Source organism: Crinia signifera, chromosome 2 (assembly GCF_055691185.1).
Source record: "Crinia signifera chromosome 2, ASM5569118v1, whole genome shotgun sequence".
Taxonomy (NCBI): Eukaryota; Metazoa; Chordata; class Amphibia; order Anura; family Myobatrachidae; genus Crinia; species Crinia signifera.
The window spans coordinates 74,070,098-74,097,107 of record NC_139218.1 but is presented as its reverse complement, the minus strand read 5'-3'; the positions used below and the strand labels follow the sequence as shown (position 1 = coordinate 74,097,107).

The following is a 27,010-nucleotide window of genomic DNA, read 5'->3' as shown; positions in this document are numbered from 1 at the left end:
CGGACGTCTTTCTGGCTGCAGGGGGGAGGAGGAGGCGCCGGGGACAGCCTGCTTAGCTGTCCCCGGCGTGTAGGCATCAGGAGCCGGCTGGGAGGTGACGGAGACCCCCCGCAGACCACAGTACAGGTATCGCGGGGGGTCTCCGTTACCGAACCGCGATGCCAGCCGCATATGTTAGTACATATGCGCTGGCATCGCGGCGGACAGCCGGCGAAGGGTGCGGCGATGTATATTAATACATCCCGCCCTAAGTATTGCTTACCTACATGTTCATTGCCAGGGGTTCCATGCACATTGCCAGGGGTTCCATGCTTGTTGCTATGTGGGATTACAAGCTCATTGCCAAGGGGAATAGATGCTCGCGGTAACTGGGGGACAGCCGCTGCCGGGCAGAAATGACAGCCATTGACAGCCGGGCAGAGAGCAGGAGGCTACCTGACTGTATTCAGAGCACTGCATGTCCTGGCTATTTGAAATAATACCCCTTTCACACCAGAAAATGCAGGGACTTACCTGGGAATATGGTCCCAGGATCATGCAGGGACATTCCCGGTATGGCCCCTTTTACACCAGCCTAGTCCCTGCCTTTTCTGGTGTGAAGGGGAGAGAAAACTGCCCCCCTTTAAACAACCAGCTAAATCTTCAGAACCAACTGACCCATTTACATGTAGGCTTCGAATGATTTTGGTCATATGAAACTGGGCCGTTTGGATCCAGAGAAATCTCTCCTCAAACAACATGAACTGCCATGAAATTACATTTCAGAAATGCAAAAAAAAAATTGGTTTACCCGCAATATCTCTAGAACCAATGAACCCATATGGACCAGCCTGATATTTGATTAAAGGCCCAGCGATATGGGTTAGACTGAGATCAACCTCGAGCTTCTGTGATGCCGGCGGAGCAACTGGCAGCCGTTGGCGGGTGGAGGTCGGAATTAGCGGGGACCATGTTATCCTATGGGGAAAACGTTCCAGCTTTGCCTGGTGGTATCTCTTGTTCCCGGGGGGCTAGCGACGCGGGGCCGGGCTCGTTGGAAAGCCCTGGCCCTGTAGCTCCATCAGGCCCATTGTTAATACGGCCCTGGTCTGAGAGACTATTGTCTCTAAGAGATGGTTTTCAGCCATGTATATAGCGAATATATTAATCTAGCCGGGCTAGATTAATATATTCGCTATATACATGGCTGAAAACCATCTCTTAGAGACAATAGTCTCTCAGACGCCCGTTACACTTGTGTGCATATACGCTATCTACCACCTGTGCCATATACTATTAAATCCCATTGAGACAGATCGCAAATGTCACTTCCGGGGTCATGTGATCGGCCCCGATCATGTGACATGATCACATGACTATTGTATTGTTTTTTAAAACTCGTTTTTTGCTCTTATTATGTATAATAATAGACTTTTGTACATTCCTCCTGTGCATGCCTACCACATGTTTGTTTTTAATGTATTTGATATGTGTTTTTATTAGTATTTAACATAATGATCATTGGAGTTCCCACACCTGTAATCATGGGAACAATCAATTTAGGGTATATATACAGGGTCCTTGGACAAGACCCCATACCCAAGCTCCTGATGAAGACGCGAGTTAGCGTCGAAACGCGTTGAGCAGCTTTCAGCATCTTTCCACTGCACCACATTGCCTTTTTGCACAATACCAGGACTGCACCAAACTCTGCACTTTACTCCGGACCAGTTTTACTTTTGCTTCCAGGACTTCTACCTTTCAGCAGCTACCAGCAGTATCATGCCAGGTATACACATACCATAAGGACTGCTTACAACAAATCTGCCTTGATTACCTGGACCCACTGGGCATTTATCCGGATCAGGACATATCCTATGCAGCTATACCATCAAGGAGACATTCTATTATCTCCCAGTCTCCCTCTGGTAAATATAACGTGCTGGTGCAATATATTGTGGAGCTCATTCACATCAGAGAGCCTCTGTCCAATCATATTAATTGTTTTTAATATATAATTTTACTGTATATGGTTTATTATGAGAGCTCTCATCTAATTATTTTTTGTATTAATAAATGTTATATTTATATTTACATGTGGTAGTGTATACTTTTTTCAGATTCAAACCTAGCGCTGCACACCCACCCTTTCTCTTGTTTTTCATATAATTGGGAGAATTACACACTCCCTGTACAGCAGCTTTGGCTGTGCCTGTGGTTCTCTTCTTTTTTTGCACTTTACAATTGTAAACGGTGATACTGGGTATTTACAGACAGTTAAAGGTAGGAGGGCCCTGCTCGCAAGCTTACAATCTATAGATTGGCTCATTACAGAACCTCTGACGCATTTACAGTATTTCATTTGATCCAACGAATAAAGATGAAGTATCTGCACTTTTCTCTTCCTCCCACTCTACTACCTCTCCTCTTGACCCTATACCCTCACAAATAAATAAATCTGTCTCCTGTGCTCATCCCAATCTTAACTAAAATCTGTAACCTCTCTTTCTCTACTGGTGTCTTTCCTTCATTGTTCAAACATGCAGTTATTACTCCGATTCTGAAAAAACAGAATTCTGACCCAAGCTCTCTCTCAAACTACCGTCCCATCTCTCAACTTCCATGCACCTCCAAACTACTTGAAAGACTTGCCTACACTCGCCTCACACACTTTCTTAACTCACACAACTTACTGGACCTGCTTCAGTCAAACTTTCATGCCCAACACTCCACATAGACAGCACTGACTACAGTTGTGAATGATCTGGTCACTGCTAAATCTAAAGGCCACTATTCACTACTAATTCTTCTAGATCTCTCTGCTGCTTTTGACACTGTTGACCACACACTTCTCATACAAACATTACAATCCCTAGGTCTTAAAGACACGGCCCTCTCTTGGTTCTCATCCTACCTATCTAACCGGTTCTTTAGTGTTCGTTTCTCTGATTCTACCTCCTCTTCGCTACCTCTTTCAGTTGGAGTACTTCAGGGATCAGTTTAAGGTCCTCTGCTTTTCTCAATCTATACCTCATCTCTTGGCAAACTAATCAGCTCTTTTGGATTTCAGTATCATCTGTATGCAGATGATACTCAGCTCTACCTATCCTCCTCTGACCTGTCCCTATCTGTATTGAGCCATGTCTCTGAATGCCTTTCTGCTGTTTATCCTGGATGTCATCTTGCCACCTCAAACTTAATATTTCAAAAACAGAATTAATTATATTTCCGCCAATAAATAGTAGTTACCAACCTGATATCTCTATTGCTGTTGAGAAGATGACAATCACTCCTACCTCTCAAGCTCGCTGCCTAGGTGTTATCCTTGACTCTGAACTTTCCTTTGTACTCCACATTCAATCTGTCTCAAAATCATGCCACATGCACCTAAAAACATATTCAAAATTCGCCCTTACCTTACACAAGACACTGCAAAAACTCTAATCCATGTACTTATCATCTCACGCATTGATTATTGCAATAGTCTCCTTATTGGCCTTCCCCAATTCAAACTCTCACCACTACAGTCCATCATGAATGCAGCTGCAAGGCTAATCTTCCTAGCCAGACGTTCATCGTCTGTAAAGCTACTCTGGCAGTCAGTTCATTGGTTACCTGTATTATACCGTATTCAATACAAAATTATTTTACTTACACACAAAGCCATAAACCAAACTACACCAAATTACACATCTTCTCTTATCGCAAAATATCTTCCAACCTGACCTCTACACTCCTCCCAAGCTCTGCGTCTCTCATCCACACACATTACTCGCTGCCATTCCCGATTGCAAGACTTTCTTCAGGCTGCACCCACTCTGTGGAATGCCCTCCCAAGCACAATAAGACTTTCCTCCAGTCTCCAAACCTATAAGCGTTCCCTGAAAACTCATCTATTCACGCAGGCTTATCAAATTCCAGAACCAGTCACGGAACCTTGCATTCTGGTGGAATCGATGCAATAAAGAATACAGTATCTATCCGTATGTATCAATGCCTATTTCCCTATAGATTGTAAGCTTGCAAGCAGGGCCCTCCTACCTTTTGACTGTCTGTAAATACCCTGTTTGTTGTATCACTGTCTCCTTTTGTTAAGCGCAACGGAATATGCTGTGCTATATTTATTATTTATTTATTTACAGTTTCTTATATAGCGCAGCAGATTCCGTTGCGCTTTACAATAGTAGACAGTGATAAGACAAACTGGGTAACAACAAACAGACTTGGAGGTAGGAGGGCCCTGCTGCAAGCTTACAATCTATATAACAAACTGTTAATAAATAATAAATACATAATTACAGAAAAGTGCACATAAGCTTTCATAATGCATTTCACAAGCTGGCCAGGGGTCCCCATACTGTATGTGGCCCCCTCTTACAGTTGTTTGAATGTCTGTTAATTAACAGCGGTCACCGAGCGTCTTCTCTGTCACTGAGCAGAGGACATGGATGGCTCAGAGTCAATGTTTTGCAGGATTATACTTGACTAAACCGCAAGACACTGACCCGGAGCTGCTGGCATTTGCTGTTGCTGTGATAGCCAGGTCAAAGGTGTGTAGGTGAGTTTGTGGGTCACGGAGATTATCTGGCAGTAATTTCACTTGTGGGGACCTCCACAGCATAATTGCTTCTCCCCCCCCCCCGCCTTGATCCGGCCCTGCATCTCACCCTGTGTGTTCTCACGGCTGCTGCTTACATCTCATCCACCCCAGGTCCTATACATACCCCACTATCTGCTCATGCTACTTTTCCACCAAAAACTTCTCCACCACCTTGGGCTGTGCCTGTAATTGCTCCAACCATATTCACCACCTTCCTTTATGTTTTCTGATTCTCCGAATATTTCAACATTTAAAACTCTTTAAACTCATAAGCCTTTACAGAAACCTACATTACCTCCTCTGAGGCCACTGTAGTTTTCTGCTCTGGGAGCCTATCCCTCAGTCATACTTAGAAAGGACCAAGGTGTTTGAGTGGGCATCTAATAACAAATAAATAGGATGCATAATTTACCACCTATTTTTTCCTCCTCATTTGAAGACCACAGACACTGCCTCCTAATTAGTGTCCAATAATTTGACCTACCTGCTCTCAATAATAGCGTTGATATCCACACTACATATGTGTCTCTGATACAATAAAATGTATTTCACTTACAGTACATATTCCTTTGGTCTATCACAATGGATTTAATTCCCCACGCTCTTCTGCTATATGTGTACAATGCTACTGTATGTATATTTCCAAAAACCATTACCGGGCATACACACGGAGCGATTTGTGACTAGATTGCTTAGAAAGTAAGCACAGATCTCTCCGTGTGTATGCTCCGAGAGATTAAATATCTCTTGCTAACTAAATCAGTGCATGCAGTCAAAATCTAGTTAGATTGCTTAGCAAATGACTGCAAATTTCTCTGTGTGTACAGAATGAGAAATACTGATCGCAATCTCTCATTCTGAACAACTACCCGGCCTTTGTTTGCTTAAGCAAAATTGCTTAGCAAATTTGCTTAGCACAAATCTCTGTGTGTGTATGTGCTCTCCTTGGGAGATCTTGACACCAGTAAAATTGCTTAGCAAAATTGCTTAGCACAGATCTCTACGTGTGTATGCCCCCTTAGTAATCGAGATCTCTCATTCTGAACCTCTAACCGGCCTTTTTCTGCTTAAGCAAAAATCGCTTAACACAAATCTCTGCTTTTGTATGTGCTCCCCATTGGAGATCTGGACACCAGAAAATCGCCTACCCTAAATAGTTTAGCACAATTGCTTAGCACACATCTCTACATGTGTATGGCCCTTTAGGTTTAAACAGAATAACTATTATTATCCCTGAGTTTAAACTGACTTCATGAACATGAGTTTCTGATTGGTTGCTCATTATTACTTATGCAGCCTTAACAGTGTCAGATTAAACCCTGAGGAGGCCAGAGGCAGTTGACATTTTAGAAACAAATTAAGAAAGCTTGGTTGTAATTTTCTTTAAATATCAGAGACCAGCGCCTACTCTGCTTATTTGGTAATTCAACACTTATTGTACAAATCTTTTATACTCTTGCAACATTTGAAGTTTAATATACATTTCTGCTGCCATCTACTGGCTAAAGTCAAAACTTGTTCTATTTATTTCAAATTATTCATGATGTGGAAATTATGGGTGACATTTAGGGGAGATTCTCTAAGAATCTCCGCCCCCCTTCGCCTCTCTTCGCAATTATAATTATCACATATCTTCTAACATATGCGATAATGATAGCAAAGGACAGCTCTTGCGTTAAGAGCTGTCCTTTGTGGTGAGAGTCGCCGGGTCCCAGCAGGTCCCGGCGGCTCCCCCCTCCCTCCCACACCCGGCGCTGCTGCTGCTGCGCCGGGCTCTCCTCCTCCCTGCACCCGGAAGAGGATCAGTGCAGGGAGGAGGTCACAGGTCCGAACAGCACAGCTCTGTGCTGCCCGGACACAGGTGAGGGGGCGATGCGGGGCGGCGGGGGTCCGTGCGGGGCAGTGGTGGGATGCGATAGAAGCCCATTGGCTTCTATGGGGCATCACCAGATTTTTCTGGCGATGCCCCCCGGTGGGGGATGCTTAGTGCATCCCAAAATGTGGTAAAAACCCAGATAACAGGGGTTTTACCTCATTTTTAGCTTAGAGAATCTCCCCCTTAATGAGATGTGAAAATATGATTTTTGAGATTTTTAGCTAAAAACGGCAGAAATCGCACATTTTCCCTAATTCGCATATTTAATGAGATGTGAAAAACGGCAAAAACCCCAGATTTTTTGTACCGCCGGAACTTGCATCCAGATGTTTTCGCATTGTTAAGTATACAGATGGGTCTTTTCCCATCTTGGCAGGGGATGGCGCTGGCGTCGCCAGCCGCCATCCCCCGCCAGCGCCATGGCGATCGTGAGAAGGGGACGCGCGCGCACGAGAGGCGCGCGCGTCCCCTTCCGACGGCGCGTCCATACGTTTCCCCGGGTCCCCGCCGGCTTGCCGGCGGTAACCCAGGGTCCCCGCCGACTGCCCGCACCCCCCCTAACCCCCCCTAACCCTGTCCGTCTCCCTGAGGCGGAGACGGACAGGGTTTCCGTCGCGCTAGCGACGGAGACTGAGACGCGCGTGCACGTGAGACTCAGTCTCCTCGCTGGCGTGGCTGCTGGCGGGTCGCCAGCGCAGACGCCATGGCGACCCGCCAGCAAGGATGGGACAAGACCCATCTGTACAAATCACGGGGCGTGGCCTGACATGCTAGCAGAGAGGACATGTCTCACCGGAGCTCCCGTCTCCGCCGCCTTCTCCCAGTCCCTAGAGCCGCGACCAGCCTAGACCACATCTCCCTTGCTCCCATCAAGCCCCCCTGCCCTTCGACTACCCGGGACCCCCAGCCGCGGAGCCGAGAAGTGCTTTTAAGCGCTTCTGCGGGTTGTGGCCTGGTCCGGGTGTTGGAGCCGGGGCCTAGATTTCCGGAGGACGCGGCGCGAGCGGCCACGAGCACGGGACCTCATTCGCGGCTCACAGCAGGACCCCTGGACCCGGGGACCCCCCGCCTACCTCCCCCACTGCCGCACGCTGATACAGACCGCCCAGCTGCCTCTGGAGCCTGCGGCAGCAGCGGCGGACGGTGGCCGCCTGTGCCCGCCTCGGCGAAAAGCCGGGTCCACGGACCTCAACACATTGTGAGTAGCCCCAGGTGGGGTGTATACAGCTCCCCCCCATATTCTTACCGGTCAACACAGCCGTGCCCGGCTGGGGCCGGGCCTCCAGGCGGCCACCATTTTATATAGTTAAAACCCCAGACTCAGCACAGCACATAAACATCCCCCTGTGCCTCTGCTCCTAGCCACCACTTGGGACCCCCCTGCTGGGGATCCTTCACTGCACGGTCCCTCTGGCACTAGGCGCCCCTTCAGAAAATAAGGCCAGACTGCTGTAGCAGCCAGCAGAGGCAGCACCCCAGCATCAGCTCTCTCCCCCCCTGGTGCAGCATACCTTGCCAACGCCCTGTCACTGAGCACCCTGTGGGATTAAACTAAGCGAGCTCCCTCCAGCAGCTTTAATGTGACCAACCTGCCCTCATGGCTGCCACTCTTTAACGACCTAGACCTAGCTTTATTCATGCCTGGGTGATATGATGTTCTAACCCCCACGGTGCCGAACCCCTCCTCTATCTCAGTAGCACTGGCAGTGCCCACAGTACACTATGCCCCCAAAGAAAGTCAAGGAAACTGCCCCAGTTAAGGTCTCCATGGTCTCCAGGAGAACCTCTCAAATCCCAGTAGCCGGTACCAGCCCCCTGAAGTCGGTGCCAGCCCCGTCAGGGACGACAAGCGAGTTTGGCCCCCCTGTCGGGATGGCGGGGATTGACGCTGAGTCTGACGCACCTGTGACGGTCAAATCCCTCTGCCAGGTCTTCTCTGCATTCCAGGCGGAGATAGCTAAAGACCTAAAACTTGCAATATGCGAAGTTAAAATGGAGCTAGTGGCAATTGGCGACAGGACGGACCACCTGGAAAGGAAGATGGAGGAGCTGGTCACATCCCATAATGATCTTATATCCTCATATGACCGCCAGCAGGTAGAGATCTCCCAAATCAAAACTAAAATGGCCGATCTTGAAGACAGATCGAGACGTTACAACGTTAAGATCAGAGGCATCCCAGATTCAGTGGCCAACTCTGAACTCGAGGGATATGTCACTACCCTGTTCCACAAGCTCCTACCCTCCGCAGACCCCAAAGATCTACTGATAGATCGCATCCACCGGCTCCCAAGACCCAAATCAGTTTCAGCTGACCTACCCAAAGACACCCTCCTTCGGGTCCACTTCTTCACGATCAAAGAACAGCTTCTGAAGGCAGCCTGTGAATCCAGGAACACCGATACTCTGGGTGGTCTCCAATTATTCCAGGACTTCTCCCCTGCAACCTTGGCTAGCAGAAGAGCGTTCTCCCCCATCACCACAGCCCTACGTTCCCACGACATCCGGTACCGCTGGGGGTTCCCAGTGAAGCTGATTATATACTATGAAGATGCCACCTTCAACGTTTCTTCACTTGAAGCAGGGGTTAAACTTCTGTTAGAATGGGACATCCTGATTACGGAACCCCAAGAGCTGAAGCGGCCGATGACCATGCGCCAAGAATGGTCCGGCACCTGAGACCCCGTGGGCCGCCACGAGATCTCTCCACTTATTGTTTAATGGACCATGCCAACGTGCCTCCTGCATCCCTCCTCACTGGATTGAGGCCAGGGCGATAAGTATCAGTTTACATTGTTTATTATGCAGTACAGGGCTCTAGGCACATGGCCCATGGTCCTCGAACATTCTTACTGTTAGTTATGTTTATTAGCCTATATTTGTATACCTCACAGCCTTCCTATACGGCTGGAATTTGATTGCTTAGAAGAGAGCTCCATAGTATTAATAATGTTTCCCACCCTTCTCTAAACTTCTGTACCTCAGAAGAAACTAGGTAATTTGTTATTTGTTAAATGTTATTGCTACCCGATGTTAGCCGAGTCAAACTAAAGAGTGGCGGACCCTTCCTCCTTTCTCTTTTCAAGAGCCAGGCCATCGCCCCCTAACCTCCACATACTACTGCATGAAACCTCTTTCACCTTCCCCTGCAGTAGTCATGCGGGTCCCAACTGTTGGACCCTTTTGTTTTACCTATCCCTTTTTCTTCTTTCACACCCACCCTCCCTCCCTCACATCTCCCAATGTCCCTCCTTCCTCTTCCCCTCCCCCCTACCTCTGGACCTCAACTCCCATCTCCTCCTCAACTGCTAATATCACTATGCCTGTAAAGATATTTCATTGTTATATTATGCATTTCCCTGATCTCCTGTCATGCCTAAGTTTCTGTCGTTGAATGTTAAAGGGCTGAACTCCCCAAACAAGCGCAGGTTAGCCCTCTCCTACTTCCGTACACATAAGGCGGACATAGTAGCTCTACAGGAGACGCACTTTACCTCCCTCAACCCTCCCATACTCAGGGACAGGACCTTCCCCACAGCTTACTTTGCTAATGGCCCCTTTAAGCGAAACGGTGTCGCAATCCTGATTAATCAGAAAACATCCTTTGTCTACCACTCCCATATAGCTGACAAGAACGGCGGGTACCTGATCCTGTCGGGACTCTTGGAGGATAGACTGACGACCATAGTATCCATATACGCCCCCAATACAAATCAGGTTCCCTTCTTACGCAAATTTTTCTCCCTTATCCAGAGGTCCTCCAAGGGTTCTCTGATCCTACTAGGCGACTTCAATCTAGTCCTGGACCCCTCACTGGACAAATCCCGTCGTCCACCCACTCACCAATTCCCTTCTGCCAACCAATCGGCAGCTCTACGCAACCTCCTCATAGAATTCGACTTATATGACACATGGAGAACAACCTACCCTTCGGGCCGAGAATACACCTTCTACTCCCCAGTACACAACACGTATTCTAGGATCGATTATATTCTATGTGATAAATGGTCTCTGCAACACTCTAAAGACGTGGATATCCTTCCAATCACGTGGTCTGACCATGCCCCCGTGGTTTGGCATTGGGACTTCCACCCCTCCAATATTCCCTCCAGACCCTGGCGCTTGTTCCCTCATCTCCTCACAAAATCAATAGCCAAAGACACCATTTTAAAGGCGATGGAGTCCTACATGGCCAATAACCTACCATCCGACACCTCCACTATAAACCATTGGTGCGCATTCAAGGCCGTCACCAGGGGTGCAGCCATCCAGGCAGGTGCCAACATGAAGCGTAGGGCCATCTTGTCCCAAAAAACATTGGAGTCTAAACTGTCTACTCTTGAGGAGCAGAACAAGACGTCCCCTTCTAACATCCTAAAAAAAGAGCTGGCTTCAGTACGGAGCCAGCTTCAAAAACTACTTCTTGCCCGCACCCAATCTGCCCTAAATAGGCTGCGCCACAAATTTTATCTCTCTAGCAACAGATCAGGTAGGATGCTGGCCCAGAAACTGCGCGCCCAACAAGCCAGGAATAGGATTAAATGTATAATCTCCCCCAGTAAAAAGAAACTCAACAACCCTAAAGATATCGTGAATCAATTTGCGGAATACTACTCCGAGCTCTATAACTTATCCCGAGACCCCTCCACTCCCCAACCCTCGAGCTACACCATCTCGGCCTTTTTAGAAAGTTTACAGTTCCCCTCTCTCACCCCAGAACAGTTAAACTCGCTAAACGCCCCATAGTCAGTAACGGAGATCCAACTGGCCATTAAATCCCTCCCCCGCAACAAGGCCCCATCACTGATTTCTACACCGCCTTTAGCGACCTCCTATCTCCATACTTAACTGACCTCTTCAACGAATTGTCCTCCTCGGGTCACGCTCCCCCAGAACTCCTAGAAGCCCATATAGTGACCATCCCAAAACCAGGTAAAAATCCGGCCTTCTGCCAAAACTACCGCCCAATTGCCCTACTGAATAGCGACATTAAATTATTTGCTAAATTTCTGGCCATGCGGATTAACCAATTTCTGCCTTTGCTGGTGCACCCGGACCAGACGGGGTTTGTCCCGGGGCGTCAGGCCTCGGACAATACCAGAAGAGTGTTCGACCTGATCGACTCTCTCTCCGCGGACCAAGGCCTCCTCCTACTGTCACTAGATGCTGAAAAGGCATTCGACAGGTTGAACTAGCATTATATGCGGGAGGTACTATTGCGCTTTGGTTTCAAGGACCGGATCCTTACTTCGATCCTGTCGCTGTACAGCACCCCGTCGGCCCGGGTGTTCAGTAATGGTTTCCTTTCAAATCCATTTATGATCACCAATGGCACAAGGCAGGGCTGCCCTCTCTCCCCCTTAATCTTTGTCCTTTCAATCGAACCACTGGCCATGTCTATCCGCAATGACCCCAACATATCCGGCCTACAGACAGGCCCTATCAGCCATAAACTTAGCCTCTTTGCGGACGACGTGCTCCTTTTCGTACCTAACCCCATTAAGTCCTTGCCGCTAATCCACGCCACACTCAACTCCTATAGCGCAGCTTCTTACTACAAGCTCAACACAACCAAAACTGATGCCCTCCCGATTAACCTCGCAAACGCTCTACCCTACTTGAAGTCTACCTATAAATATAACTGGCAGGCCGACTCAATCAAATACCTCGGTATCCATATACCCCCAAACAGAACCTCTGTCTTTGAAGTCAACCTAGTCCCCCTCCTCGCCTCTCTTACCTCACTCTCCAAGTCTTGGCTTTCATTTGAGATATCCTGGCTGGGACGTATGGCATCATTCAAGATGTCACTCCTCCCTAAATTAATGTACTTGTTCCGCACCATCCCCTACGCTTTCCCCAAGAAGTATCTGAAGATAGCCACTTCCATACTGACTAAATATGTCTGGTCCACTAAGCCTCCAGCGATGGCCCGATCTAAAATGTCGATCCCAAGAGCCTTTGGAGGGCTTGACCTCCCCGATCTATATCAGTACCAGGCGGCTTGCCTCCTAGCCCCGATCAAACATTACTTTGAATATACGGCACCCAGAGCCTGGGTGAGCATTGAGCGAGCCCACTACACTATTATCCCAATAGCTGACCTATTTAAAATAGCAAGACACGTTAGGCCTCCCCTCCCAGGCCTGCTCCCATCTACTATAGCCACCCTAAACTCTTGGTACCAACTGCATACCACCCTCCACGTCCAGACGGCCATCTCCACCTCCTTACCCATTACGACAGTAGCAAAACTAATCCCCAACCTCAATCTGAATGCATGGAAAGCTTGTGGAATCAATACCTTGGGGGATGCTATGGGAACCCATGCGTTACTCCCATTCCCCTCCCTGCAAGAAACTTTCTCATTACCAGCCTCAGAAAACTACCATTATATACAGATAGCCCATTGGTGGAAAGCCCACTTTCACAACTACTCCCCACCAGACGCACTTTCCCAACTAGCCCTCTCCCGACCCAACCTGACGCACTCCAGGGGAGATATCTCCTTCTGGTATAGCACCCTGATGACCCCCCGTGAATTCACTAAGACATCCGCACATAAAAAGTGGGAGTCTGACCTGGGCATCCAGTTCACCCCACTCCAGTGGCGCCGGATCTTCTTATCTTCCTACTCAATGTCCCGCTGCCTCAACCACACGGAGATGCACGTCAAATTGATTAACCGACTTTACCTGACTCCAGACCGCCTCCACACTTTCTGGCCGTCATGCTCCAACCAGTGTTGGCGCCAATGTGGGAACATAGGCACCATATATCATATTTTCTGGACTTGCCCCAAACTTAGAGCATATTGGGAAGAGGTATTCAGATTAATCTCGACAGTCATCCAAATAACCCTCGCCCCTGACCCAACTATTGCCTTGCTACAGGTGTTTCCCCAGGAAATCCTTTAAGGGAAAACTTATGTTCTCGGACATATTCTCATCGCTGCTCGGGCGAACTTGGCCCAACACTGGAAGCAGGCATCCCCACCCCCCTTCCTTCAGGTTATCCTAAAAACAAACCACCACTTCCATATGGAGACCAGCTTCCTCCCCCAATCACCCAAACCCTCCCCCTCCCACTCACGTTGGTCCCCCTGGAGCAGATACACAGCCGAAGAGGAGGGGCCGGGGCCCTGCCCTCCACTTCCACTTCCTCTCCCCAAGGGCCACAATTTAACCTGAACGAACACCCTGATTCCCCCACCATCCCAGGAGTATAAATCTATGGACGTCCCCTTCCCACACGGTGGTTACTAGGCCCCTTTTGGAGGTGGCGACCGAGACGGGGTCTGCTAGTCTTCCTGCACAAGTAGGGTATTGCATTGCACTAAGAGGTTGTGTCCTAGGCTTTGTCTTTGTTTTATCTGTCAATATGGATCGCTCTGCATAGCGACTCGATCGGAGATGTCTATTATGTTGACCCCAACTTAGTTGTATTGCATTTAAAGTCCAACCCCCCCCCCCCATTCCCCCCATGCTATCCCCTTTTTACTTTCTGTACCCCATATAAAAAACTTTGTACCAATAAAAATCTATTGATGTTAAAAAAAAAGTATACAAATCACATATTTAATGAGATTACTCAACAAGTCTGGAGAGTGCTGTTTTCCCCTTTGGGGAGTTTCTGTATAGATAGATAGATAGATAGATAGATAGATAGATAGATAGATAGATAGATAGATAGATAGATAGATAGATAGATAGATAGATAGATAGATAGACATACATACATATATATAGTCTGTCTGGCACTTTAACAATTCTATAATAAATCTGATAAGTGACATAGTGGAAAGTGATAAAGATTAATAAAGTCTAAGGGGGAGATGTACTAAGCTTTGAAAAGTGATAAAATGGAGAGTGATAAACCTCCAACCAATCAGCTCCTATCTGTCATTTTTCAAACACAGCCTGTGACATGGCAGGTAGGAGCTGATTGGCTTGTTGTTTATAACTCTCCATGGTATCACTTTTGAAGCTTAGTACATATGGCCCTATCTGCCATGTTTCAATCTGTGTTTGAGAAATGACTGTTAGGAGCCAAATGGCTGCTACTTTATCACTACTTCATCAGTCTTTATTCATCACCATTTTATAATTTGTTAAGGCTTAATACATTTGGCACAATAGTCCATCAGTGTGGCACTTACGTCAATTTCAAGATACTGTAACTGCAATTTGTATCATGAAATTAATTGATGATAACGTAAATGCCAAATTTCTGGAACATTCTACATATAATTTGATAGAAAATAGAAAATATCTTCAACTTGATAGTTATTGATGTATTCAAGGCCATGCTCTTTGAACATGCTTGTTATCATAGAAATACTTTACTCACAGGACATGGAGAAGAGCAGATGCAGTTTTTGTTACATTCCCAATCTGCTGGATTTTTTCAACCCTGTGGTTAATATAGTCGATGCCTTGAGAACTGTCCTGTAGGTCAAATTCTGTTTGAATGACATGCCCATATTGGACAACAGCAAAACGACACTGAGGAAAGAAATGAGACAGTACAATCAGTTAGGCATATAATATTGTTTCCCCGATAATAAGACACTGTCTTATTTTTTTTTTTCGCTCAAAAAAGACCATAGGTCTTATTTTCGGGGGAGGGCTTATTTTAATAGACCTTGACAGCCCCACTGCTCCTTTAAAAATATGCCCCACTGCTCCTTTAAAAAAATGCCCCAGTCCACAATTCCCATCCCAGTCAACCAATCTTCCACATGCCCCCACCTGTTTGTGTACCGGATCTCAGCCCCGCCGGCGCTGTGTGCACTGATCAGCAGCCGCGTGATGTGCGCGGCGTGATGTGCGCGGGACGTCACGCCGCGCCTACCACAATGCATCCCTGGGAACGGGAGCTGCGGTATTACTGAACAGGCGAGGTGAGCGGAGGTGAGCAGGGGTGAGCGGGGCTGAGCGGGGGTGAGCAGGGCTACACTTTGACAAATGCAAAAAAATACATGGGAAATTTCATAGGTCTTAATTTCGGGGGAGGGCTTATTTTGGACAAATGGTCCAAATCTGGGGTAGGGCTTATTATCGGGGTAGGTCTAATTATCGGGGAAACACGGTAGTAACCTAAAATGACCCAAGGATTACCACAAGCCACAGCACTTGAAAGATGATGTTTAAGCAAAAAAATTATTTATTTGCATAATTCAACAATTCAGGACTATGTTAGACAAGCATGTCACAGTGTTTCATTTTTACATAACCACAGTAATATGTTTTTGCCTTAGTTTTGGATCTAGGTTTATTTAAAAATAGATAATAAATAAAATTTAATCTGAAATCACAAGGGAATGGCTTTTAAGTCTGAGTGAGTTCTGAATAAGAGGGAAGACTTGAGTCTTGACTCGCAGCTACAGTAGGATTCTGTTCAAGAGAAGCCATTTCACTGCAAGTCCTGCTCTATCACTTAGAGGACCAGATGTATTAAGCTTCAAAAAGTGATAAAATGGAGAGTGATAAACCATAGGCAAACGCAGGGGGGGTTTCTGGTTGCCTGGAAACCCCCCTCCTCTTGGCAAGTGCCCTTAATTATTACAATAGCACTGGTGTATATAATATGATCAATAGAGCTGCCACCACATCATGCAGTGTAAGGGACAGAGCAGAGCTGCTGCACATGCCCAGTGTACTAGCTTCTACCACATTTACTGTATGTGTGGATCTGAGCCCTCAATGGACCAGAGAGTAGCTGCCAGGAGGAAGAGACAGGAGCCTTATCATGAAGTGGGAGATTGTGAGCTTAGAAAGTTCAGTACTGTTTCTGTTATGTTTCTGTATTTATTTATTTATTATATGTTTAAACTTTTCCTGACAACTTATGTTATTTAAATGTTTGAAACAGGCTATACTATAGACTACTGTTAAATATTATTACTCTATTTCATAAGGTATCCAGTATATAAAAGATCAATTTTTAGTGCTGTTTCCACTCCCCCAGACTCCCCTACTTATGCCCCCTGCGTTTGTCACTGTAAACTACCAGCCAATCAGCTCTTACCTGTCATTTTTCAAACCCAAACGATAGAATAACAGTTAGGAGCTGATTGGCTAGTTGTTTATCACTCTTCATCACTCTTCATTTTATCATTTTGTGAAGCTTGATAGAGAGCCGGCCCTGGCCAATTAGATGCCCTAGGCAAGATTTTGTCTGGAGCCCCCCCCCTCAGTTTTCCTCACTGGAAGCGGGATGTTCTAATGGGAAAATGCATCCTTACACTGTTTTTGGATGCAGGTTCGGGCTCCTGAGCTGCGGCTCGATGACCAGCTGGGGACAGTGACTCTGATAGAAGGGGTGTAGAGTCGGGTGGGGGGCTGCTACACAACGGGCTCTATTCCGATCGGCAGCAGTCAGTAGCAGCGGCTTCCTCTTGCAGTGCATACACACTGAGCGTTTTTCACCCATTTTAGCGATTTTCCCTGGGGTTGGATGGGGTTGGATGACTTTCCATAGCAGGACTATGGAAATTGGTCCACCCTGTCGCTCATCTACTGGTAATAGAAGCAAATGAGTGGCCGTGCCAGCGATGATGCTTCGCTGCCCAGTACACACTGGCTGGCTTTGGAGCGGCTTTCACTTCAAAGTCGCCAAGTGTGTCTTTAAGAATCTCGCAACTGCTGTCACATTATAGCAAAACTGCTAACTCATGTATATTAAAGATGAGACAAACACCCACACATTTCCTGAATTACCACTAAGGAAGCAGCTGTCACAGGTTTAAGATAAATTAGCTTATCTGGGGTGCATGAGAATGCTGTGATCACAGAATGGTTCATTCAAAATTAACCCAAATATACACATACAAGATACCACACGCGCATCACAATTACTGGGAATGAGGCGCAAACTGCACTGACCATTCCCAGGTTGCGGTGCAGCTGCCTGTGACCACATGCTCAAATAAATAAAGAAACAAAACAGAGGTTTGAACACTCACCATAGTAAACTCGCTCACCTTAATACACTAATAATAAAATGGTACTTGTTACCTAGAACGGCGCCGCCGATTTTGATCCTAGGCATCGCACGGAAAAAAATTGCGTCGGTCACATCGTATGTGCCCAAAAAATCGCATGCGATGCGACCGACGCGATTACCGCCATTTTACATAGGGAACAATGTTAAATGGCCCAATTGACCCGATTTCACATAGGGAACAATGTTAAATGGCCCACAGACCCCAAATAGCCACCCTGAAGTGTGAAATGGCCCCCCCAATTGTTAACGCCACCCCACGATCAACGTCAACCCGAAGCGTGGCGAGCGCAGCAAGCGCAGCGAGCCCGCGAGGGGCGGCGGTACGCATCCTATCTTGAGGATAGAAAGTGTGGCGAGCGCAGCGAGCCCCTGAGCCTGAAGCGTGGCGAGCGGACACGGATACCTTCACAGGTATCCGCGTCCCCTCGCAGGCTTCACAGGTATCCGCGTCCCCTCGCGGGGCTTGCTGCGCTCGCCACGCTTCGGGCTTGGTGGCTCGCTGCGCTCGCCACACTTTCTATTCTCAACTCCACGCCAACATGGATAGTGGGGGTATGAAAAGGTCGGAGGACGCGTACCGCCGCCCCTCGTGGGCTCGCTGCGCTCGCCACGCTTCGGGGTGGCGTTAACAATTGGAGGGGCCATTTCACACTTCAGGGTGGCTATTTGGGGTCTGTGGGCCATTTAACATTGTTCCCTATGTGAAATCGGGTCAATTGGGCCATTTAACATTGTTCCCTATGTAAATCGCGGTAATCGCGTCGGTCACATCGCATGCGTTTTTGGCCGCATGCGATGCGACCGACGCGATTTACCTTTTACCATTCATTTCTATGTGAAATCGCGGGCATCGCATCGGTCGCATCGCATGCCATTATAATGGCATGCGATGTACATGCGATGCCCGCGATGGGCGCCGATCTAGGTAACAAGTACCAATTAAATAAATAATGGGGTTTCAGTTTTAGGATTGATCAATGCACTTAAGCTTGCAGCCCATCGCCAACCCCATTTCACTGCAAGTCCTACACTAACACTCAGACTCTTTAGAGCCCAGCAGTTGAACTAAAACCCTATTGTTTACACATACACACACACACACACACATTTATATATTAATGGCCAAATGTAACAAGCTTCAGAAAGTGATAAAATGGAGAGTGATAAACAACCAGCCAATCAGCTCCTACCTGTCATTCTTCAAACCCAGCCTGTAACAAGGCAGGTAGGAGCTGATTGGCTGGCTGTTTATCACTCTCCATTTTAACACTGTTTGATACATCTGGCCCTAAGAGACAGTTATCAGAATCACTTGTCAGCCTATGGAGGATTGTTCCAACAAGTAAGCTTCTGAAGGTTACACGGTATCCGGACTATTGTTAGACAGCACTTACATAGACAGCCATTACATCGACACCATTAGTTCGACAGCTCAATAGGTCGACATGGTTTTAGGTCGACATACCATTAGGTCGACATGTCATTAGGTCGACAGCTCATTAGGTCGACAGCTCATTAGGTCAACATGTTTTTAGGTCGACACTACCATTAGGTCGACAGTGTCTATGTCGACAGTCAAAAGGTCGACATGTGTTTTTTCACTGTTTTTTGAGCCGACATGTGCCGACAGGCGGTATTTTATGCCCTACTATCCACTAGGGCGTGGTGTGAGAATAAAATAGTGTGCCGAGCACAGCGAGGCACCGTGCCCGAAGCATAGCGAGCGAAGCGAGCGATACGAGGGGCTGCGGTACACTTCAAACTGTGTCCATGACGACTGTGTCGACATTTCGGCCAAAAAACAGTGAAAAAACCCATGTCGACCTTTTGACTGTCGACATAGACACTGTCGACCTAATGGCAGTGTCGACCTAAAAACATGTCGACCTAATGAGCTGTCGACCTAATGACCTGTCGACCTAATGAGCTGTCGACCTAATGACATGTCGACCTAATGGTATGTCGACCTAAAACCATGTCGACCTATTGAGCTGTCGAACTAATGGTTTCGATGTAATGGCTGTCTATGTAAGTGCTGTCTAATATCCGTCCCAGATTCAGGTTACACATGGCCCAATGAATGCACCTGATGGCCATTTTTTATTCCACCCTGTGTATGACATTATGTGCACCCCTACCCCAGTGTGTGACCCCTCTACCCCTTTACAGTGGCATTAGTGTTTTTGTGACACCTTTTATCCCCACACTACCCATGTGTGTCACACTGTACCTCCCCTCTTTGTATAAGGGGTGACCTTTCAAAATTTTGCTACTGGGTCCACAAAGTTCTAGTTACACCCCTGCATTCTATTGTTACATAAAAATAAATTACAGGTCATTACTTTTCCTAGCACCTGTTTCCATTTGCATTATAGGTAATAGCTTTACGTAGTTAGACGTTCGAACACCATTATAGTTCTGTATTTATTGTGCTTATTTATAGCATTGCACCATTTATCTTATCTTCTTCAAGATACAACACAACAAGAACATTAGATGCATATCATTAATTCCTACAGTATAAAACATTTCACAACACATTAGTTTCATTTAAGTCCCATAGATATTAAGTGATATTTTAAGGTTTATTTTAAAAGATATCGCTAATTTTTCGCCTTCTCAGAGATATCATTTCAAATATTGTTTAGTGTGTATGCTTAATGTCACCAAGGATGCGCACTCCTGTAGGTCATTACCTATGCCCTTCGAGGGCCTCCATGACCTGCTCCAGCCTCCACCACAATTGGTGAATTTTTATTGAAATCTAAGGAGTAACGCCTGTTTGTGGAATATATGTATATCTGTCACCTTGGCAAAGGGGTGTGTGGGCCCTGAAATGTAGTAACAGTATATTTGCTTCGACTCCCAGAGTGCCATTGTTGTACTTGTATTTATGCTTCTACACTGCAGATGGCACAGGAGCGGATATTGCTTGTTTGAGGAGTGCCAAGCCACTACAACTTATATATAAATAGCGGGAAACCCCGGCACTCCGAATAAAGTTTAGTACCTCTCCGGTGCCCTCCTTTGTGTAGGCTGGCGTGGAATCACCCGTTTTATATATATTAGATAGATAGAGAGAGAGAGAGAGAGAGAGAGAATGTGTATATCTGGAAAGGATAGTTAAGTGAGGATACATGTGGAAGTAAAGTAACATGTCACCTGTGGACACCAAACAACACAGCTTGTTCATGGTCATGTTCATGAGTTGCCGAGACTGGTATTCAGACAAAGGTATCTATCATATTTCTAGGTATCAATGTTATACAATCAGTCAGGGCTGCCACTAGAAATATTGGCGGCACAGCGCCACCCCCCCCCCCCCCATCTAGGGTTACCACCTAGTCCCTTTAATTCCGGACACATGTTAATTACACAGGTTCTGTGGCAGTTTAAAATCAGGTGAAGTGGAGTCTTGAAGTCAGCAAGCCACAGAACCTGTATAATTAATATGTGTCCGGAATTAAAGGGACTAGGTGGTAACCCTACCCCCATCCCCCACCCCGCCCCGACCAGACAGCCCCCCGCCTCCCCCTACCCTGTCCCCATTACTTACCATCATGTCGCTGCACCATCCTCCGGCTCCTTCAGTTTCCACTGTCAGGTCCGGAGCGCACAGCCTGCAGAGCGCCGAGCCCCTCTGTGTTCTAGGCTCGGCACTCTGCAGGCTGCACTGTGTAATGTGCGTGCCTGCCCGCCGGCGCCAGGTGAGGGAGGCTGAGTGCGGGGGGCTGTGGGCAGCTGCCCGGGCCCCTCCAGAGCCCAGGGCCTGGGACAGCTGTACCCAGGTCACCCCCCTGTCGGTGGCCCTGCAATCATCTACATTCATAGCATAATATGTTGATAATACTATTGATGTTATAGAGGCAACAATAGCTCTTATATCAATTGATGAGGTTTTTTTGCACTTGCGCTGCCAGAAACTGATATGTAATTAACCTGCGATCCGCACTGAACAGAAGGACACCAGGGCACAAGATGATATAACAAATTTTATATATGAAAAAGGATATAAAATACACAAATATACATATAAAAAGTAAATATTGAAAATATATAATATATAGGCAGATAGCATATAATCAAAAATCAAGGGTTACTCATATGCAAATGAGGTCCCATGAAACAAAAGAATGGGTTAAAAATAGCCAGCAACACCAGTGAGGTTATATAGTCCGCAAATAAGCATAGCAGCACAGTTAGCATATAGTGGTATCAGCCAGATAGTATGTAGCAGAGATGGTTGGGTTAATGACAGAATGGAGCAGGATTTTAATAAGCCAGAAATAGAGGTCTTAGAATATTCAAGCACCTCTCAATTATAGATCATCCAGATCTTCAAAAAAAGTGGAATGAGGCATTGGACAGCTGCTCATTTTCCCTTATGAAGTTATTAATACAATACAGAGAGGAATCAGTCAATAAGACTATCACTAAAATTGAAAAAATTAAGGACGACCTAATACCTTTTAAGGATAGTCCCACATTTAAAGACCGTGATGAACAAGTTAATATAAGAGTCGAAAAATTTGAGAGAGAATTGATATCAAATAAAAAGCGTAAATGGATTAGAGACCAAAATGATTATCAAAAAGATCAAGTGAGGACTTACCATAAAGAATCTAGACTCAATGAACAAACTAGAGATAACTATAGACCATTAATTCAACGTCCCACATATAGATCTAGGAAACCATCAAATTCCAATTATAATCAGAGAGAGAGACAATCCCATTATCAGGACAGAATGTACTCAAATAATCCTACACGGAGATATAATTATTCCAATCATATAAATAGAGACACTAGACCTGTTTCCCAAACCGCTTCAGAAAGCACTCCAAACTATAGAAATAACAAGGAACAGGTTTTTCAGACGAGAACTTGGCAGGATTACAATCCTTACGAAAATCTGACAAACTTTACGCCAAAAAGAACAAGAGACCGAGAGGGAGAAGAGGCAGAGGAAAGAGATCACAGGAAACCAAGGTTAAAGTAGATACAACAGGCCTCTTTAACTTGACTCAACATGAACTGACCACTGCCCAAAAATCTTTACTTTGTAAAGGCTTAAACTTTGCACCGCAACAAGACCCTAACATATTTGATCTTTTCGTTGATCTCAACAAATATACAAGAGATTTGTGCAGAAAACGTTTTTTTGCTGCTAAACAACTTAAGAAAGCGTTTCCTAACGATATTTGTGAACCTGTGGTTTTAGATGAAAGTGATCAATCATCATTACAGGATCTTGAATCCCTCTTAAATGAAAATAACGATTCGGAGGTAGAACTATTTAACACCAATACTATTTCGGATTGTAAACCTAATCATCCTGTCTTTAAAAAGAAATCTAACTTTTTTCCGTTAGAACATAAAAGCCCAGCTATAAATATTTTCTATAATAAAACTTTAGAAGACTTTAAAAAGGTTTGTGCCAAACCGAACTATAAATCTCATTACAAAAAAGATAATCTTAATAAAATGGAACGTCAGGCATTAAATGCTCTGAAAAAAGATCTGTCAGTAGTGGTTAAACAGGCTGACAAGGGGGGTGGGGTAGTTTTGATGGACAGGGCGGCCTATCTTCATGAAGCGTTCAAACAATTGAACGACTCATGTTATTATGGGCGCCTGCCATCCAACCCTACCCCCCTATATCAATCCGAATTCAGAATTTTATTAGACAAAGCTGTATATGAGAAGGCGATATCTAGGGAAGAATCACAGTTCTTATTTCCTTTTCACCCCATCACCCCCACTTTTTATTTTTTACCAAAAATTCACAAAGATCTCACTACACCCCCTGGGAGACCAATTATTTCCGGTGTAGGGTCCCTCACTTCTAATTTATCACATTTTGTTGATTTTCACCTCCAAAATCACGTCACTTCCCTTCCGTCTCACATCAAGGATACCTTGCATATTCTGAATAAAACTCATGAGCTGCCCTGGACGGACGGGTGGGCTTTCCTAACCCTGGACGTCCAGGCACTCTATTCTAATATACCACATGATCTTGGTATAAAAGCAACCAACCATTTCCTTGATCGTGATGAGACCATCACACAAGTCAGAAAACAATTTATCCTTGACTCTATTCATTTTATTCTCACTCACAATTATTTTATTTTTGATGACACTTATTTTTTACAGCGCCTTGGAACGGCCATGGGGACCAGATTTGCGCCTAGTTTCGCCAACCTCTATATGGGCCGCCTCGAAGAAGAACTTATATGGAGCGGTCCATATAGAGAGAATCTGGTCCTCTATGGCCGTTTCATTGACGATTTGTTTATTATTTGGAAAGGGGGGCACGATTTGGCACTTGATTTTGTTAATTATTTAAATTCAAACACTTTTAATCTCACATTTACACACCAGTTCAGTTTCACAACTATGAATTTCCTAGATATCACCTTCTCTATTCATAACCAAATGGTTATTTCCAACAATTATATTAAGTCGGTTGGCACAAACAACTATTTACATTACAACAGTAGTCATTACAAACCTTGGGTGACTAACATCCCCAAAAACCAACTGCTAAGGGCCCGTAGAAATTGTACATTGGACAGTGATTATAAACTCCAATCTGAGTCTATGCTTGGACATTTTAAAAGACGAGGATACCCCGAACCTCTACTTCAAGAGGCCTCCACCTTAGCAGAATCCACTGCAAGAATTGATCTATTAAAATCAAAAGAATTCACTAGTGAAATAGTAAATTCGAATCAAACTCCCCCTCTCTTTTTATCTAAATTTAATAACAAATCAACGGAAATAAAGAAAATTATTTTGAGGAATTCAGAACTCCTCAAATATGATAAGATTCTCCCTACTACTTGCTCAAAACCTAGAATAATTTTCAAAAGAAACAAAAATATTAAAGATTACATTGCCCCCAGTCTCCTACCCCCCCTCCCGAAAATATCTCAGCCCTCTTGGCTACCTAATAGACCTTTGGGAAACTATAAATGCAATAAGAATGTTTGCCTCACATGTAAACACATGTGCAATAAAACCAACAAAATAACATCTTTTCACAATGGAAAGGTGTTTGATATCAAATACTTTATTAATTGTGATACGGAGTACTGCATCTATCTTCTTGAATGTCCATGTCAGTTACAATATGTCGGGCGAACGACTCGTAGTTTAAAAGCTCGATTCAGGGAACATCGCAATAATATCCTGAAGAAAACAGTCAAACATAGTATTCCCCGACATTTCGCTGAATTCCACAATGGAGATCCTGCTGGCCTCAAAATAACGGGCATTGATCATGTTGAGAATACCAAAAGAGGAGGGGACAGGTTTAGAAGGCTGTGTATCAATGAATCTTCCTGGATTTTCAAGCTTGACACCTTAAGTCCCTCAGGTTTAAACGAAGCCTTAGACCTTACTTGTATGGATTGACGTCTCGGGGGATTCCGGGGTCAGTCCATGATAATTTCTCTTCTTCTTTAGTTATTCCATTCCTCCTCCACCCCCGTCCCACTTTCCCTCTTTTCCCCTATTATTTTATGAATTATTGTACAACATTTATATAATTAATTTGAATATTAAATATGGACGCTGTGTTGCGACTGCGGAGATTTTAGTCTACCCAGGACACTTGGGCTTCCATGATGCCCTGGGTTTGCAGACGTTACTCCCCGCATTCCCAACACACTGATCGCTATATTTAGATTAGTATAGATTGGGGACAGCTAATTATTACTGGTATAATATATAAGCCTATCAATATATGAATAATATGTACATTGGTCAGTTGTACATTCATTCGACTCCAATTATTCCTTCAGTGTTCACAATCCCTCCCCCCTCCCTCTTTTTTCCTTTTCTTTTTCCCTCTCCGCTTTCACCCCAATATATTGGAAGAATTTTTCAATTTGGGTTAAATAAATAAATAATTAAAATAAACAATTAAATATAATTATTATTGATGTCTAGTCTCTCTAAATATAATTCTATCCATGCATAAACTGATTGTGGGCATATTTTTATATATATATGCAATTATATCTCAAGTACTTTATTTATTTATTTATTTATTTATTTGTTTTGATATATGTATGAAAAATTACCTTAAAAATTATAGTTATAATTCGAAGCTGATTGAAATTTGTCACCAAATATAAATATAAATAAATCTTCAGAATATTAATTTGGTGTAGAATAATACTGAAAATAAGTGTCTCTCTTATATGGAAAATATTCGCAAATATAATTGAAATTTATCTCTCTATAAAAATATATAGCTCTAGTATTGTATTATTTAGTATAACCTATCTCTATATCTGTTCAAAATCTCTGTATACATGCAAAGTGTCGCTAAATTAACTAATCTACTAACTACTTTATGTATATAAAATGCCGTTTAAATGATTACCAACGAAATATTTACACAGTTTTTGTAACACTACTATATTTAAATGTATATACTTTTTGCGTACATTGTATGACCATGACACCGGGCACATTTTATAAGTGTTTATTTGCTAGAGGATTTAGTCATTTAAGTATTAATTAAAAACAGATGGCAGATGCCTATAAATACCGTATACTGGGTTACATCACTATCCGTCTTGAAAAAGTTCCCGTTGCCAGGGAACGAAATGCGTCGACGTCATATCCGCCAGCACACCAAGTTACGCTAGAGGTCACGCTACAGCACTATTGATCCAGCGCCTCGCTGTTTTCACTCCGGCTTCCAGCGGCAGACTCCCGCTTGGTATACTCAGCCACTGCTGCTAAATACACCGGCTCACAACCTGACAGCCATACGTTTGGAGATCAAAGGACGCCAGTTACCACCTACAGCGGGTAGAGCCCACTGTCATCTGGGCTCCCCGCCCCACCGCCTCCAAAAACATCAAGGAGGGTGAGCATACTTTAAGGAACGTCTCTGCGCTACCTGACTTTATACCATCCAGCGCTACAAGCGCTTAACCAGGCATATCGCATTTGAGCTTCCATTCTAACAAACTGCTTCAAATATTTCTGGCTTATTAAAATCCTGCTCCATTCTGTCATTAACCCAACCATCTCTGCTACATACTATCTGGCTGATACCACTATATGCTAACTGTGCTGCTATGCTTATTTGCGGACTATATAACCTCACTGGTGTTGCTGGCTATTTTTAACCCATTCTTTTGTTTCATGGGACCTCATTTGCATATGAGTAACCCTTGATTTTTGATTATATGCTATCTGCCTATATATTATATATTTTCAATATTTACTTTTTATATGTATATTTGTGTATTTTATATCCTTTTTCATATATAAAATTTGTTATATCATCTTGTGCCCTGGTGTCCTTCTGTTCAGTGCGGATCGCAGGTTAATTACATATCAGTTTCTGGCAGCGCAAGTGCAAAAAAACCTCCTCTTGTCTAGCTTTCTAGTGAGTCATAAGCAGACTCACTTGCCCCTGCTGCAGCCTTAACCTGATATATATATTTTCTTTAATTAACATTTTTAATTTATACTTTTATTATTTAAAGCGCCGGGTCCTGCGGGTTTGTGGAGATTACTTA

The 27,010-nt window shown here is 44.9% G+C and overlaps 1 protein-coding gene across 1 annotated transcript in view; it reads right to left on the bottom strand.

The window, feature by feature from the left end:
• ITGAE (integrin subunit alpha E) overlaps positions 1–27,010 on the bottom strand; it is a 129,351-nt gene that overhangs the window by 79,467 nt on the left and 22,874 nt on the right. Inside the window, exon 9 of the mRNA XM_083170689.1 lies at positions 14,805–14,959. Coding sequence (XP_083026815.1) covers positions 14,805–14,959 — 155 coding nt within the window. The remainder of the gene's footprint in view (positions 1–14,804; positions 14,960–27,010) is intronic.